Source organism: Vigna unguiculata, chromosome 11 (genome assembly GCF_004118075.2).
Source record: "Vigna unguiculata cultivar IT97K-499-35 chromosome 11, ASM411807v1, whole genome shotgun sequence".
NCBI lineage: Eukaryota > Viridiplantae > Streptophyta > Magnoliopsida > Fabales > Fabaceae > Vigna > Vigna unguiculata.
This window is the reverse complement of record NC_040289.1, coordinates 39520049-39535077: the sequence shown is the minus strand read 5'-3', so window position 1 is coordinate 39535077 and position 15029 is coordinate 39520049. Positions and strand designations below refer to the sequence as shown.

Here is a 15029-nt window from a genome sequence, read left to right as displayed (position 1 = left end):
TTTGTTGTTTAATTTTATTGTTAAGTCGATTGAAATAACTATTATTTTGCATTATATGTTTTTAGATGAAAAATAAAAGATATGATTAAATTTTAGATTCTCTAAATTTATGTATTTATAATTAAATTGTTATTATAAAATTTTTGATTAAAAAATATTAAACTTTTGGATATTCTATAAAAAAATTAATAAATACTAAAATATAAAATTTTACAAGAGTTTAAAATTTAACATGTCATTATTTATATTTTATGTCAATAGGCTTAAGCAATGACAATAGTAAACAAAATGACCATAGTTGATATTGAAATTAAATTTTAGGGATTCAATTTAAAAATATAAAAAAAAAATTATACTCAAAGTCAAATGAATTCTTTTAACTAAAATTTAATAAAAAAATCAAAATTTAGTTAAAGTTAATACTTAATTAAGTATGTTTATATATATATATATATATATATATATATATATATTTAAAATCAAAATATATTTTCTAAAATATTTCAGAAAGAAAAATTAACCTAATTTTTAAATATCTATATCGCCACTGTTTACTATATCTACATTTTCTTCTTGAATTTTAGCGTTCTATTTTTAAATACATTTATTTTAATATACTATAAAAAATTGAATATACTTTAAAATATAAAATTTATGCTTTGAAGATACAATATATAGACAACACAAAAAAACTACTAAAGAATCAAAGTTCCTATTTCTTACCTATATATATTTGGTTGCATCCATCAATAACATCATAGTATACAAAATATCTAAACTTGTCAACGTATATGTATTGAAAAATAATTTTAAAATATAGTTCTAGAAAAGGTACATGATATTCATCAAAACGTTAAAATAATTGAACTCTATTTGAGGTATTTATAATAAGATTTTTTAAGAAAAAAAAAACTTTTATAATAATTAATTACTTTTCTTTGCAAAAGAAAGTTTGTTAATATTAAAAAATGAGTTAAAGATTACGTTCGAACAAACTGGTTCGTGGTACAAATGAGAAACTATTTAACTACTATCTCCATCAATCGAAGTCAAAGAGAACTATAAATTCTACAGAAATTTAAAAAAAAAAAAAATAGTCACAGTAATTTTACATTTTCTAAAAATTCCAAGGACTTTTACGCAATGAATTGCTTTGTATTTCCTATAGTACATTTTTTTTCTTTTTCATCCCTTAAAACTATAAAATTAATATTTTTAATACTTATATAATGGGGGGATTATCTAATGTTTCCAACCTTCATTAAAAAAATAGTTAAATAACATGCTAACATTGTATAATAAAGATTAATTGAGATCAATAGATAGGCAGTTAACCTAAACCTCCAACATCATTCTGACTTCATAGAGATTAATATCAGAAGGTGTTCTGTCTCATCATTGGCTACTTTCATCTTTGAGATTCATGTCCTCTTCTTCATCCACTGGAGCATACCATTGTGGCCACTGCTTAGAGTTGCTCAATCTGTAGTTCAAAAGGAGTTCTTCATCTTGAAGAGCCCTAGTTGCTACCAGAACAACAGCTTTGAGGGTAGGAACATCTGATACACTGTTTTTTGAAACTACAGATTTGAGCCAAGAGCTGCCAAATCTCTTCAGGTTTACTTCTGCATTTCCAAATAATATGTTTGGTATGTAAATCCTCATGCTGTTTTCAGTCAATGGAAAGTCATAAGGGCAGATCATGACATTAGGAAGCATCCCTTTTGGAGGGTGATTAGCAAAATGAGCCAAGGCTAATGGATTTCTACGCTCAACTACATCATCATTATTATCAAGCTTGTTTCCTAACATTTTTCTACCGTCAAATCGTTCTGGTCCATCACCGCCACAACCCCATGGTTGGGCGTCAATGACAGTCCCGTCATGTCTTGTTATCAAATACGAGTTCTGCTCATCAAGGTATCCAGGAATTTGATTATAGTAAGATGGGGAATAGATCACACCAGGATAAAAGGCTAGAACAGCACCAACATCAACTGCACCATCTAAAAGTAGACCTTTGCCAGAATCCTTGTGAGGTATTTGAGAAGGTTTAACATTAAGTGTGTAACCAAGTTGATCCTTTAACTTCTGAGAGACTTCCGATTGGCTTAATGGTTTTTGTTTAGAGGCAGCTGCGCACATCAATAACAAATGATAAACACGCAATGGTTAGAGATTTCATAGCAATATGAAAATGTGAATTAAAAAACTCAAAAAGGTTTTTCTCTACGCCTTCATGGATCAAAAGGAGAAGGAAATGACTGAGCAATGAGAAAAATACTGCAAAATGACAGGTAAAATAAGGGGAAGATTAAAATTTAACGCAAAGATCAAATCACCGGGAATGTTATTAGTTGGGTCACACACACCTTTAGCAGAACTAGGCTTACCACGGAGAGGTGAAGTGTTTGCTTGTTGAGATAATTCTAAGGGGCCATTCACCATCTTTTCTTTTGAAACAAGAATTTCATTCATGCATGTGCAAAATGCTTTGATTTGAGAGTGAACATTTTCTTGTACTTGCATTTGTTGATCGACAAAAGAGGCTTTACTAGCCATTTTAATAATCTCTTCCGCATCTGCTTCATTAGCATTCTCCCCCAACAGTTTGTAACTGGATATTTAAGTCTTTGCATGAGCAAAATATGTCAAAATGTTAAAAAGGAAAAACATCGCATAGTATACAAACAAGATAAAAAATAATTAGAAATAAAATTATTTGAATCCATAATACCAGAAATAGAAAATACTTTGTCCATGAGATCTTACGATTGAAGATTTAACATCTTAACGTTAAAATTAACTTAATCCTTCTGCATTTTTTTCCCTATGTTTCTTTGCGTTTCATTATTGTTTTATTAACAAGCTTTGGAGGCAACATACCCTTCCTCGTCTTCCTGTAGTTTCCTTATATTTAATAACATCAATATTACAGGTCTCTTCATGAGGATCAATGACTTCAGTCTTGCTAATCTTGTTCACAGGCAGATGTAAAACGCGGTTCTCACTTTTATTACACGCCAATTCCAATTTTTTTTATATAACATCATATAATGATTAGAAGTAATTGCTCAAAAGGGTCGATCATTATTATATTTATTAATCAATATCACCAATAACTGAAGGGGTGCCCAATGGTTATATGGATCTTCGTATTCAAACAAATGCATATCAATGGAATTTCTCATCAGAACAAAGACAGTTGATTGTCTATAATCTATATCAGAAGCAGCATTGATGATCCTTTTTTGAATACAATGATTGAAGCTTAGAAATTCAGAGCAAGACCTTAAGGTGTCCCAAATTGGCTAGCCTAATGATAGAGAATGCAGCTGGATTTGACAGCTCCAGTTTAGAGACACTGGCTTTCAAACTCAAAGCAAGAGCATCTATATTATAACCTAGTGTTTGGAGAGATAGTCGCAAAAGGCATCTCCATTCACTTTCAACTTCATCAGAACCATTTTTAACCCAAACTACTAACCGAACTGAATGTTAACAAATCTGTTTGTCTGGCTCCGGCCACCTTTGATTATTAAAAAAGGTTAGGACACAAACACAGTCTATTTTGTCAAAATACATTAGCTCGTCCATGATACAAAACATAGAGAGAAAAGTGTCTATTACCATGATATAAACCAAATGAATGAATCTTCACAATTAAAATTAATCAATAAACTTAGACAATAGAAAAGACCAACCTTGTATAAAGAAACAAGGAGTTAATGTCCGCTTCAAATTGCAGTTGTTTAGGATCCCTAGAAAATATGGGATTTTTTGTGAGGGTTCTCACAGCCTGGAGACAAATTAAGAACAAAATTGTTGTTATAGGTTTCACATGATGCTCCACATATATAATAAGATATCACAGTTAACCATAACATAAAAACATATTTTGCTATGAATGAGTTTTGGTCACTCTTCATTCAAGACCGCAAGTCTTTCATGAGGGCAGTGAGATTAACACATAATTTTAAGTGTTTTTCATTTTTCAATATTTATATAACAGTAACAACAACAATAATTTAAATAATTTGGCAAGGTCAAGCAAAAGTAGTAATATTTCATAAAAAATGAAGAGATACCTCTTGAAATTTCTGAAATAAAAAAGCCATCAGTGATTTGGAGGGAAAGGTGCTAGCGTTCAAAACCTAACAAGATTTTTATGCACACCAAATTTTAGATGCTGGAAAAGAAGCGTAAGACAGAAAAAGAGATAAAATCAGTTGTAAAGTGACACACACTGAAAACTAATCAGGGTAATATAAATGAACGAAGATCTTAAGCGGAGAAAATAAACTGAAATAATGTCAAAAAAAGAAGAAGCAGACTATTATACGTGCAAAGCTTCGGTGCGGCATTTCTACAAACACCTCCTAGACAGAAACCTATTAACACTGCATTGCTTCCTTCCTAACCATTTCTCTTTGAAGCAAAGAAACACTCCGCTCACATCACGGCAGTTTTACCCCAAATGCATTACCAGAAATTTCATCGAACAGTAATAATTCCCAGTTTGGTCACTCTTCCCCCAAATTCAACAGAACAGAGAACCACGGCATTATCCGATTCAGGTTACTAAGACTACTGAAGCTAACTAGGTGAGCATTGCATTTGGAATGATTAAGCAATTGCCAATATCCCACGAAACAGTTCCATTCAATTTTTTCCTTTTTCAAGAAGTAAAACCGAGAAAAAAAGTGGTGGTGGGTATTTACTATTCAAAGATAGAAGAATAAAAGAACAAACCTTTAAAAGCTAGGAGATCACCGAACAATCACCACCGCCACAGCCACCGCCCATAATGGCAAAGCTGGTGAACACTTTTTTTTCCTAACCTGTAACAATATATAAATCTATAAAGATGATGAACATTTTTTGTATACGTGTTTTTATTCTTGTTTACTTTACAACCTCTCGGTTGAATTAAATAATTTTAACATCCTTTACTTTTAAATTTTAATAAATAACTTTTTATTTGATATAATCGCTTCGTTTTTTTTAATCTTTTTAAAGTGGGGTTGGATAACAATTTTATAATTTCTCGAAAGTTTAAATATATTAAATTTAAATTGTTTTTGAGTGTTTTATTTAAATAGAAAATTTTAAATTTGTAAAAATCCAATTTATAGGATCGAAATACTGTTAAAAAGGTTATCACATAATTATACCAAGAGTTTCATACAGTGAGTCTGATATCATGTATAGTTCTCCAAAATATTCAAGCCAGACAAGTTTTTCAAATTATAAATGGATTAGACTATTACATCATACTTTGGGAATTTGCTGCCTATGAATTCGTTTACTTCTTTGTTTTTCAAGCTTTTTTTGTTGCCTATAACTATTTTTTTATTGTGCATTTTGTAATCATTTTGTTTAGAATATGTGAATCACTTTTTTTTTTAAATTATAAGTTAATGAAAATTATCCGTTTAAGACAACTGAACCAATTTTTTACAATTGTGACTCATACTTTTTAAAATTTTGGTGTTGGATACATGGTTTCTTGTATATCCTCTTTCATCTAATTGTTTTTTCAATTATATGGTATATATTATTTTTAAGCTTTACATATTAAAATATTATTTTTAATTTAAAATTTTAAAAAAAATATATAAATAATTTTATTTATATATTGTTGTTCTTATTTTTAAAGTTATGTTAATTTCCTTAACACAGTCGACATGCAAATCCCATCATATTATAATTTAATAATATATTATATACATTTTTTAACATTAATAAAAATTAAAACCATAACATCTCATTGCAATTACCGATCATGAACATGCTCTAGCAAGGGATAATAGGCTCAGTGACATGACCACACGACAGGTGTTGTCTCAGCAGCCACCAGGGCCAAGATTACAGTCACCAAGGTTCCTACTGCTCGGTTAAATCCTCGATTAAACGTTGCTTCTTTCAAATTCACAACCAGCATCAAAATTCAGTCATACAATGAATTATTCAACTTCAGCAATCATAGTTAGAATCACATTTTTCAAGATATTGTAGTTTAAAATTCATCGCTTACAAATAAATTTTATAAGATTAAATTAAGTTTAAAGTTATTCTAAATAATTTAAAGAAAATATTATATATATGAAATGGAACATACCAACAGTGTCCTCGAAGACAATGATAACGGTGAGAATAGTCCATATGATGTTGGAGCCGAAGACTTGATATGAGGCTTCAAATAATACGAACAAGACACAAGAAGAACAATTATCCCAACTTTGAGTGCAAATATTTCTCTGTCGGTGTCTTCCTTGCAAAATTCCCACACATGAATTTGAACCCAAATTTCTTTGGTTCCAAATTTTGTGCATGTGTACTTGTTGGAATGTTGATCTCAATGCACTCCATTTGTTTGTCCATTCGTCACACGGACCACCACTTTTGAATGATTTAAAGTAACAGAACACATGAAAAATTAAAAAATGTGAAAGAATATTGCACATTTCTGAAGTGACGTACATTGTTTTCATCTTGAGGGAAATGTGAGAAAGTTCTGAATTTTATTAGTTTGGTAATGTAAAAGATAGCTAATAAAGGGTATTGATGTTAATATCATTAGAATGGAATGGAGGGGAGGTGCTTTAACAATTAGAAGGAGAATGGAGTCCTACTTTCCCTCGGCACCAAACTAACTCTTTTTTTTTGTTTGAAATGAACTGCCTTCTATGCACTATACGCACTATACTCACTCCACTGACACTCCACTTCTACGCACTTTGTCCATTCTCCTTTCTTTCTTTTTCAATACTTGTGGAGCAAAAGAAATTAAGGTGTTTGTGTTAGTGTTTGGTCTATACTTGTATCATTGTATGGTTTTCTCCTTTGAATTGTGAAAGAAAAAATAACATAATCTATCAGTTCAATAAATTAATCAAGTTTCCATTTGTAGCTGAACAAGAGTTTTAAAGGGGTTGTACCACTTATACTCAATCTGTTGTTGAATTTCCTATTCCGCTACCGTGGCTTTTGATATTGGTTGTTGGAATAAGTTGTTCTCCACAAACTTGTACCTTCATTTCATGATTCAAGACATGTGGGGTCCAATAATTGCTGATCAGAGGTAATTTTGTTAAAAAATGTCATTATTTATAGTCTAAAGGTAATTTTTTCTATATTTATCACTAGTGATGCAAGTGGGTTTGGTCTTCGCAAAGAGCGTTGCCACGAAGCTTACATAAACACTCACTGCGAGTTGTTCAACTCGATCATTCACTCGAATTGAGTAATATGTGAAGAAAGATGTCCCACATAGGTGGAACATGGGCCATGGCTGGGTGGTTATAAAAGAAACCATATGCCCCCCTCATTTCACACACCAACACATCCCATCTCCTCCTCCTTTCTCTCCTTCCTTAATATCTCATAATTTTGAGAAATTCTTAGTGTAAGAGAGAGATGATGTAATTTCTTCCATCACTACAAAATTTATCACTCTGACTGTGAAGTGTTTTGATCATGCATTTTTCATATATATTGCGGGTATGACATGGTTATAAAAGCTTGCATTATTCAATCGATTCCATGGCATTCTCTCTTCAGATTCTTTTTTTTTTTCACCTTTCTTCTAAGTAGAGCAGTCCAAGAACAATTTTCCGGTAAGAATGAACAAGAAAGTGATTGGGTGAAATAGTTACCTGAACAACAAGCAGTGAATTTTAATCACTACACTGGTTATGTGCAGTTAGGATCTAATAAAGAGATAGCATTTTTTATTGTTTTTTTGAAGTAGAACATGGTCCATCACAGAAATCTCTTGTACTTTGGCTTCTGCTTCGAAAAACTAGTAAAATAGTGCTTTCTCTTTGTCAAGTCCTAAGCTGACATAATCAGCATAGTGATTAAAATTCATCGCTGGTTGTTGAGGTAATTGTTTCATCCAATCACTTTCTTATTCATTCCTACTAGAATATTGTTCTCAGACCACTATACTTAGAAGGAAGGTGAAGGAAGATGAAGGAAAGACTCTGAAGAAAGAATGTCATGGAATTGATTGAGAGTGGAAAGAGTAAGAATTGGAGTAATTGAGATGAGTTCTGATGAGAGGTGCAAATGAGTTAAATGGTTATCTATTTATAATTAGATGAGGTGTACATCAGTAATTTTGTAATGTTTTACTGTTTTTATTTCGGTAATGTAAAGTTGTATATGATATAATTCAATTATATTTCAAGTTACCTTTCAAAAGGTGAATATATTCTTATAACTTATTAAAATATATGTGTTTCCTTAATTTAAATTAATTGACAAACCAAAGGTAAATGTTATCACAAACTTAATTAATAAGTGCATTGTTATAAATTAAAAGGTAATTGTTGACAACACTTGGTTCCTATCATCACAAAAATTGTTTTATAATTTTAAGTTATCATCTTTCCACGATGCTTCTCGACAAATTGAGATCTTTCGCTAGGTGAAATATGATTAACACACTCAAAAGATTATACAAATTAAAATAGTGTTGTATAATAAATTGTTGATTGACACACCAAAAAGAAAAAAAATTATGAAAAAGAAGTGAAAGAACAAAATAGGAAGCATAAGAAATCACACACAAAATTGTGATGTATAACAAAGTGAGTGATTGATGGTGTCATTCTCTATTGTGAGTGTGTATTGGACCCTACATTCAACTAATTCAGCTTTTCTTTTACCAAGTCCCATGCTTTCAACTTTGAACTTCAAATGAAGATACATGAAGCTAACCAAATATATCGTGTTACTTGCATAGCATAAAATTGGTAAAATGCACCGTTGAGTCTCTTCAACTATAATTAGGTTATACATCTAATTTTTGATTCACCAAATGTTGTTTTTTTTTCTATGATTCAAGTTTATGTTTTAATTAAAAATATTTTATAAACCAATTTTGAAACTTTAGATTAAAATAGAAAAATAGAATAATGCAACTTTATACTTGGTTTACCACAAAATAGTAATAAAAACTCCTCCACTTCACTCCATTACAATATGGGGCTGGGTTATCTTCCATTCTTATTGGTCCTGAAAAAAACTTCTTCTACAATTACTGATTGATCTCGTATAAAAACCAAGTTCACAACTTTTATATTTCAATTATTTTAATTTCAACATAAAATAGATATCAACTAATTCATATTGATTTATTTTTTAATTAATGTATATACAACAATTAAATAAGAAATATGTGTTTTTATATGTTACTTTTTGAAGTCATTAACTACGAAATTCTTCAAGTAGAATGTTGATTTTAACGTAAGTCAGAAATATATATGACTAATTTGTTTTTAAAACTTCATCATTGATTTTACCGTAAGTCAGATGTGTCTCCGCATGGAAGAAGAAATTTGGTCTGAGTTCTTACTTTGTACACCCCCACTGTTTTCCCAGCCTTTTACTTTATGCACCCTTTTTAATATTCTGCACCTTAATCTTTGCTTCCCAACCAATTCTTACCGGTTAGGTTTATGCTTTATTTTCCATAACACATATTTTATCATAGTTCCACATTTTTTATATATTTACCATCTCATATTTTCAAATGTGAACCAATTTTCTTTATCAATAAAAAAATAATAAATATATTTTGAATCAAAAATAAAAATAATGTTTTATAATAAAATTATGAAGAAATCGTTTCACGTTTATGTATCTTTTTTAAAGTTTTTTATTTTTACATTGTTTAAAATAATTTTTGATGTTTTTAATATAGTTTAATATTTTAAAACCACTTTAGATGTATTTCCAATTTGGTTATATTAAGATTTTAAAATTATATTAGATACATTTCTAATTTGGTTATTCTAATATTTTAAAACTATTTTAAATGCACTTCTAATTTAATTACTCTTAGGCTTTTAACCCACTTTAGATGCACTTCTAAATTGATTATTTCAATATTTTATACACTTCTAATTTTTTTATTCAGATATTTCAAACTAATTTAGAGGCACTTTTAATTTAGTTATTCCAATAATTTAAACAATTTTAGATGCATGTTGTCATTAATGTTTTGACTATGTTTCTCTCTTATGAGTTGACAACATCGATTTTTTTTACAACATTCTTATTATCTTATTATTCCGTCGTAGACAATATTTAACTTTATTTAGACAATGATCTTCGTAGCACTAAAATTTTATTTAATGATCTTTTATTCTATTGTGCATAACATGTAATACGCATGCACGGACATCTGGACACATGAATGAACGCACACACGCACACACACGCACATGGCACATGCTGATCACGAATGGTTGTATCCAATAACAATAATAATAATAATAATAATAATTATTATTATTATTATTATTATTATTATTATTATAATATTTCTCTTGATCTGAGAAAAGATAAAAGGATGAAAAGTTACATGAGTATACTAGGAAACATGAGTGTTATATCATAATGTCGAAACACGATGCATAATGAAAAAATAGTTTAGATAAAAGGCATTAATATTGTCCCTAGTTTAGGAATAACCTTCATCACCGACTGCTGCTCCACAAATGCAGTAGGGACAACAAACAAAGTGATATTCCTCCACTAATGTTGCAGAATATTCCTTCAAGTAAAGCCTCCCAAGCCTACGTAGATAACCCATAAAATTATTTTTTTTTCTCCATCAAAACTGTAACAAATCTTTTCACATGGAAGCTTAAAGCATAGGTAAGGTATGATTTTTGAAACCCACTATTATTGTGCGCATTATTCTTTGGTTGAAACTTTAGATAGAAATGTGAAAATGGAATAATACAACTTTATATTTGGTCTACTGCAAAATTGGTAACAAAAAACTTTGGTTATATTACCACATGCTACATGCAAAGCTATCGACAATATTTTTTGCACCAACTTCAATAGACATATATAAATTACTAATAGATATCTTATTATAGTCAAACTATGCATACAAAGATCCATGACAAAAAAAAAACAATTTAAATTCAAGGAAAATTTTATTATTGATGAAACTTTCTAAAATAAAGAAAAATTACAATCATAAGTAATATCTATTGTAAAAAGAATATTAAATAAACAAGAAAAATAAATAAATCAGTAACTTTAGTCTGAGATATAAGAAAAAAATACTATTTCTTGCGTAAAAAATACTCGAAGTTAAATGGTTATTTTTATTAGAAATTTTCAAAATAACAAATTAAGTTAATTAATCATTCGATTTTATTTTATTTTTATCTGTGTCAAAACTTTTTCTTTATCCATTGCCTTTTTGTATCATTATAAGAAAACTGGTTCATTTGATTTTTTTTTTCACAACATTCTTATTATCTTATTATTCCATCGTAGACAATATTTAACTTTATTTAGACAATGATCTTCGTAGCACTAAGATTTTATTTAATGATCTTTTATTCTATTGTGCATAACATGTAATATGCATGCACGAACATCTGGACATATGAATGAACGCACACACGCACACACACGCACATGGACATGGCACATGCTGATCACGAATGGCGTATCCAATAATAATTATAATAATAATTATTATTATTATTATAATATTTTCCTTTCTAACTCCATCTAATATATAACTTCTTTTGTTGTTTTTATCTTATTTTGTGGAGAATAAATTGATGCTTTTGTCCGTCATCAAAGTATACATTATCACAATGATTACATCTCTACCATTGTTCCCAATATTGACGTAAGACCATTATAGTTTAGAAAAGTCTAATGATAGTATTTGAAATCTAAAGTATATAAAAAAGAATATGAGATGAATATACTAATGAGTTAAAACTTAGAATTATACGAATATGATTATTAAAAGATTTATAATGAGGATTTTGATATCTAGATTCAAAACATACAAAAATAATTTTGTAAAACAAATGCAAGAACAGCTGCCCGAGCACGGACACACATACTAACGTATGAACGCACGCATGCGCACACACATGTTGATCACAAAAGATATGGTTTAAAGTGTGCACTTGTTAAATTAGTTGGAGTCACAAAAGACATAAGAAGAGTGTGAGATAACACACACGTCATCTTTATATCCCTGGCCATTGCAGCAAACTATACAAAATTCAACTCCTAAACTACATTTTAACCCATTACAATCGGGTGTCCGGCGATGACATTGATAAAGAAGCAGAAAACGAGTAGAACAAAAATAACTCCAAACATCATGTTTGCAGACCTCTATGACATAGAAACAGACATATTCAGAAGTGACATAGAAGAGAAGAAAATTGTGTAAGTTACAAAGACGAGAGAATGAGCCCTTGGTTGAGATGGTGATCTTCCAAGGCTAATTACTCCATCTTATATAGAGGTGAAGCTTACACGAAAGGATTGAGTGCTGTAATATGCAGTAAAATGTCATGAAAGAATTTTTTTTTCTTTCAAAAACCTAAAAGTAATAATGTTTGGTGACTCACTCATGAGTGGAAACATTAGTGGAACGGTGATAAGGGAAATTTTCTACTTCTATCTAAAGTTCCCAAATGGATTTATGAAACATTGTGTATATTTTTGCATGTGATGAATCACACTGTACAATCAAAGTTTTTGTTATCATTTTAGGCTAAACCAACCATAAAACTGCATTAAAACTCTTATATAAAAACTTTCTATATTTAGTAGAACATGAGTAAATGTAGGAAGGAGAAAGAACGTTTATGTAATAGGTAAAGAATATATTGTGGTGCAATAATTGAGAGAAAAATGGAGAAAGAAGATCAAAGTGGAGACATCATTATGTAAAAGCAAGAGGTATACGAAGGGTTAAAGGAAATTTAGGGTTAAAGGAACCTTATGTATCAAATTAAATGGAATAGGAATACGAAGGAAAGAGGATAAACTCTTTAAAAAAATCAATTTTTTTAAAATGTTACCTATTATTTTTTATGTGTGTACTTTCTCCACAAGACATTAATAATTTAAAAATTATAACTTACAAATAAAAATAAAATGTTGATAAAATGCAATTTTTTAAATATGCGTGATATTATATTAGTAGGTGATAATATTGTAATGTTATTAAGTTAATATATAAACTAAATTTATATTTATTAAAAATAAAGTGAAATATATCTAAACAGATGAAAGAATAACCATTCATAACTAAAAAAGAAGGGAAGAAGTAGATATAGCCTATTTTATAAAAAGCTTGTACAAGTAACGGTCAATTTTAAAAAATTTAATAAATTATTATATTTAAAAAGTAAAATTGGTATTTTGAAATGTGAACACAAAAAGAGGAATCCCTTTTATATATTGTTATAGATTAAAACTTAATTTATTTTTGTTTTTTCATATTAAAAAAATAATTAATTTTTATTATATTCGAAAATAAATTGTATTTTTTATTTATTATTTTAACTTGTATTAAAAATTAAAATAATTATTCTTCTCTTTATTTAAATGATATAATTAAGTTTTATATTTATATATAGTTATTAATATAAAATTTTTATAAAAATTTAATGATATGAGAAAAAATAAATAATTAATTATGATTATTTTTAATATAAAAAATAAAATAAAATAACTTTAATATTGATTTTATTATATTAAAATAATATATTATTAAAAGAGTATAACTAATAACATCAATAATAGTACAAATAATTAAAATTATATTAAAAAATAATATTTGGATATGAATTTATTTATTTTAAATTATAAAATTAATATAATAATTAGTCTCTCATGAATAGAGTGACGTGAATACACAAATTTGAGATTAAAATGTTTAAATTAAAATAGATGGAATTATTATCATTAATGTTGACATTGACACTATGATAATTAATTATTGTTGCATATGTATGATTTCTTCTAGAAAATTATGCATTTGGATTTTTTTGTGTTAAATTATAAAATTGATATAATAATCAACGAGTGAGTATAGTAAAATTAATATTATTGTATGAATAAAATTTATAATTAAACATTTAAGTTTTATATTAAAATAAAAAGTATATACCATTAAACTAAAATGTAAACATATTTTGTATTATGAATTTTTTGTATTATGAATTTTGTACGAAATAAATACAACGAAGTTGATATTAAAATTTATCAATGATATGTAGATAGGAGCAGTTTAAAAAATATAAAATTAAAGAATTAAAGAATATATTGACCATATGAAATTAAAGAATAAATGAAGTTAAACTTAAAGTATTGTAAACAAAATACACATGCAAAAATATATGAACAAAATACAATATATTATAATAACAGTCACACTGATAATAAAAGTAAGAAAAATTAAATAATAATAAAACGGTTTCTAATCTATATAAGGTGGAGTGATTAGTTTTGGAAGAGCACCAATCTAAATCAAGGGCTATTTCTCTCTTCTCTGTAACTTACATTTCATAATTTTATTGAATGCAATAATTGGATGAAACTTAAAAACACAGTATATCATAATTAAAATTCAATTTATTTCATAATTATTTATTTTTCAAACTTCTATGTTATTTGTAATTATAATAAAATTAATATTTAAAGCATGCATTTTATTTAGTTTTCTCATGAAAATTGATACAATATTGTAACTTTATTGACATTGACAAACATAAAATATTTCTTTTGAACACATTTGTCCTGTTTAGATTCTTATCCATTACAGCAAATGGTACAAAATTGAGTTCCTACACTGCATTTCAATCCATTGCAATATGGTGGTGGATCACTATCTACTCTGATTGATTCTGTAAAGAGTGGTTTTGCAGCAACTAGTACTGCAAAAAAAAATCATATTGTTATAATAATTTTTTTTCATTTGTTATTTTGTTTTTCAACATTAAACCAAATTCAAAACTATGAGTGTCATTTGTTAAATACATAAAAGAAAGATTACAAAACACGATAATCTTTACTTTCATGTGACATAAAGATAAAAATAGATTAATTAATCTATGAATTACCTTAAGGTAGAACCAAAACTATACTTAGAATTCCCATTAAAAGATGTTGATTGAATTGAGAAGCCATAGGAAGGTTGGTAGATGGTATGAAAAGTTTAGTTTACCACAATA

At 28.2% G+C, this 15029-nt stretch overlaps 1 protein-coding gene across 7 annotated transcripts; it reads right to left on the bottom strand.

Moving 5' to 3' along the window:
• Positions 1-1238: 1238 nt before the first annotated feature.
• Positions 1239-4879, bottom strand: LOC114169876. 7 transcript variants are annotated; one of them, XM_028055246.1, is made up of 5 exons: positions 4753-4879; positions 4089-4189; positions 3705-3799; positions 2373-2617; positions 1239-2135 (listed from the first exon to the last, which is right to left on the bottom strand). In XM_028055246.1, exons 2-5 carry the CDS (start codon positions 4116-4118, stop codon positions 1396-1398), a joined length of 1110 nt encoding a protein of 369 aa, XP_027911047.1. In that variant the 5' UTR covers positions 4119-4189; positions 4753-4879; the 3' UTR covers positions 1239-1395. The 7 variants fall into 7 exon arrangements, with proteins under 7 accessions (XP_027911047.1, XP_027911046.1, XP_027911050.1 ...); XM_028055245.1 differs by having other exon boundaries at positions 4089-4154; positions 4753-4876; XM_028055249.1 differs by having other exon boundaries at positions 2373-2631; positions 4089-4154; positions 4753-4875.
• Between the last annotated feature and the right edge of the window lie 10150 nt (positions 4880-15029).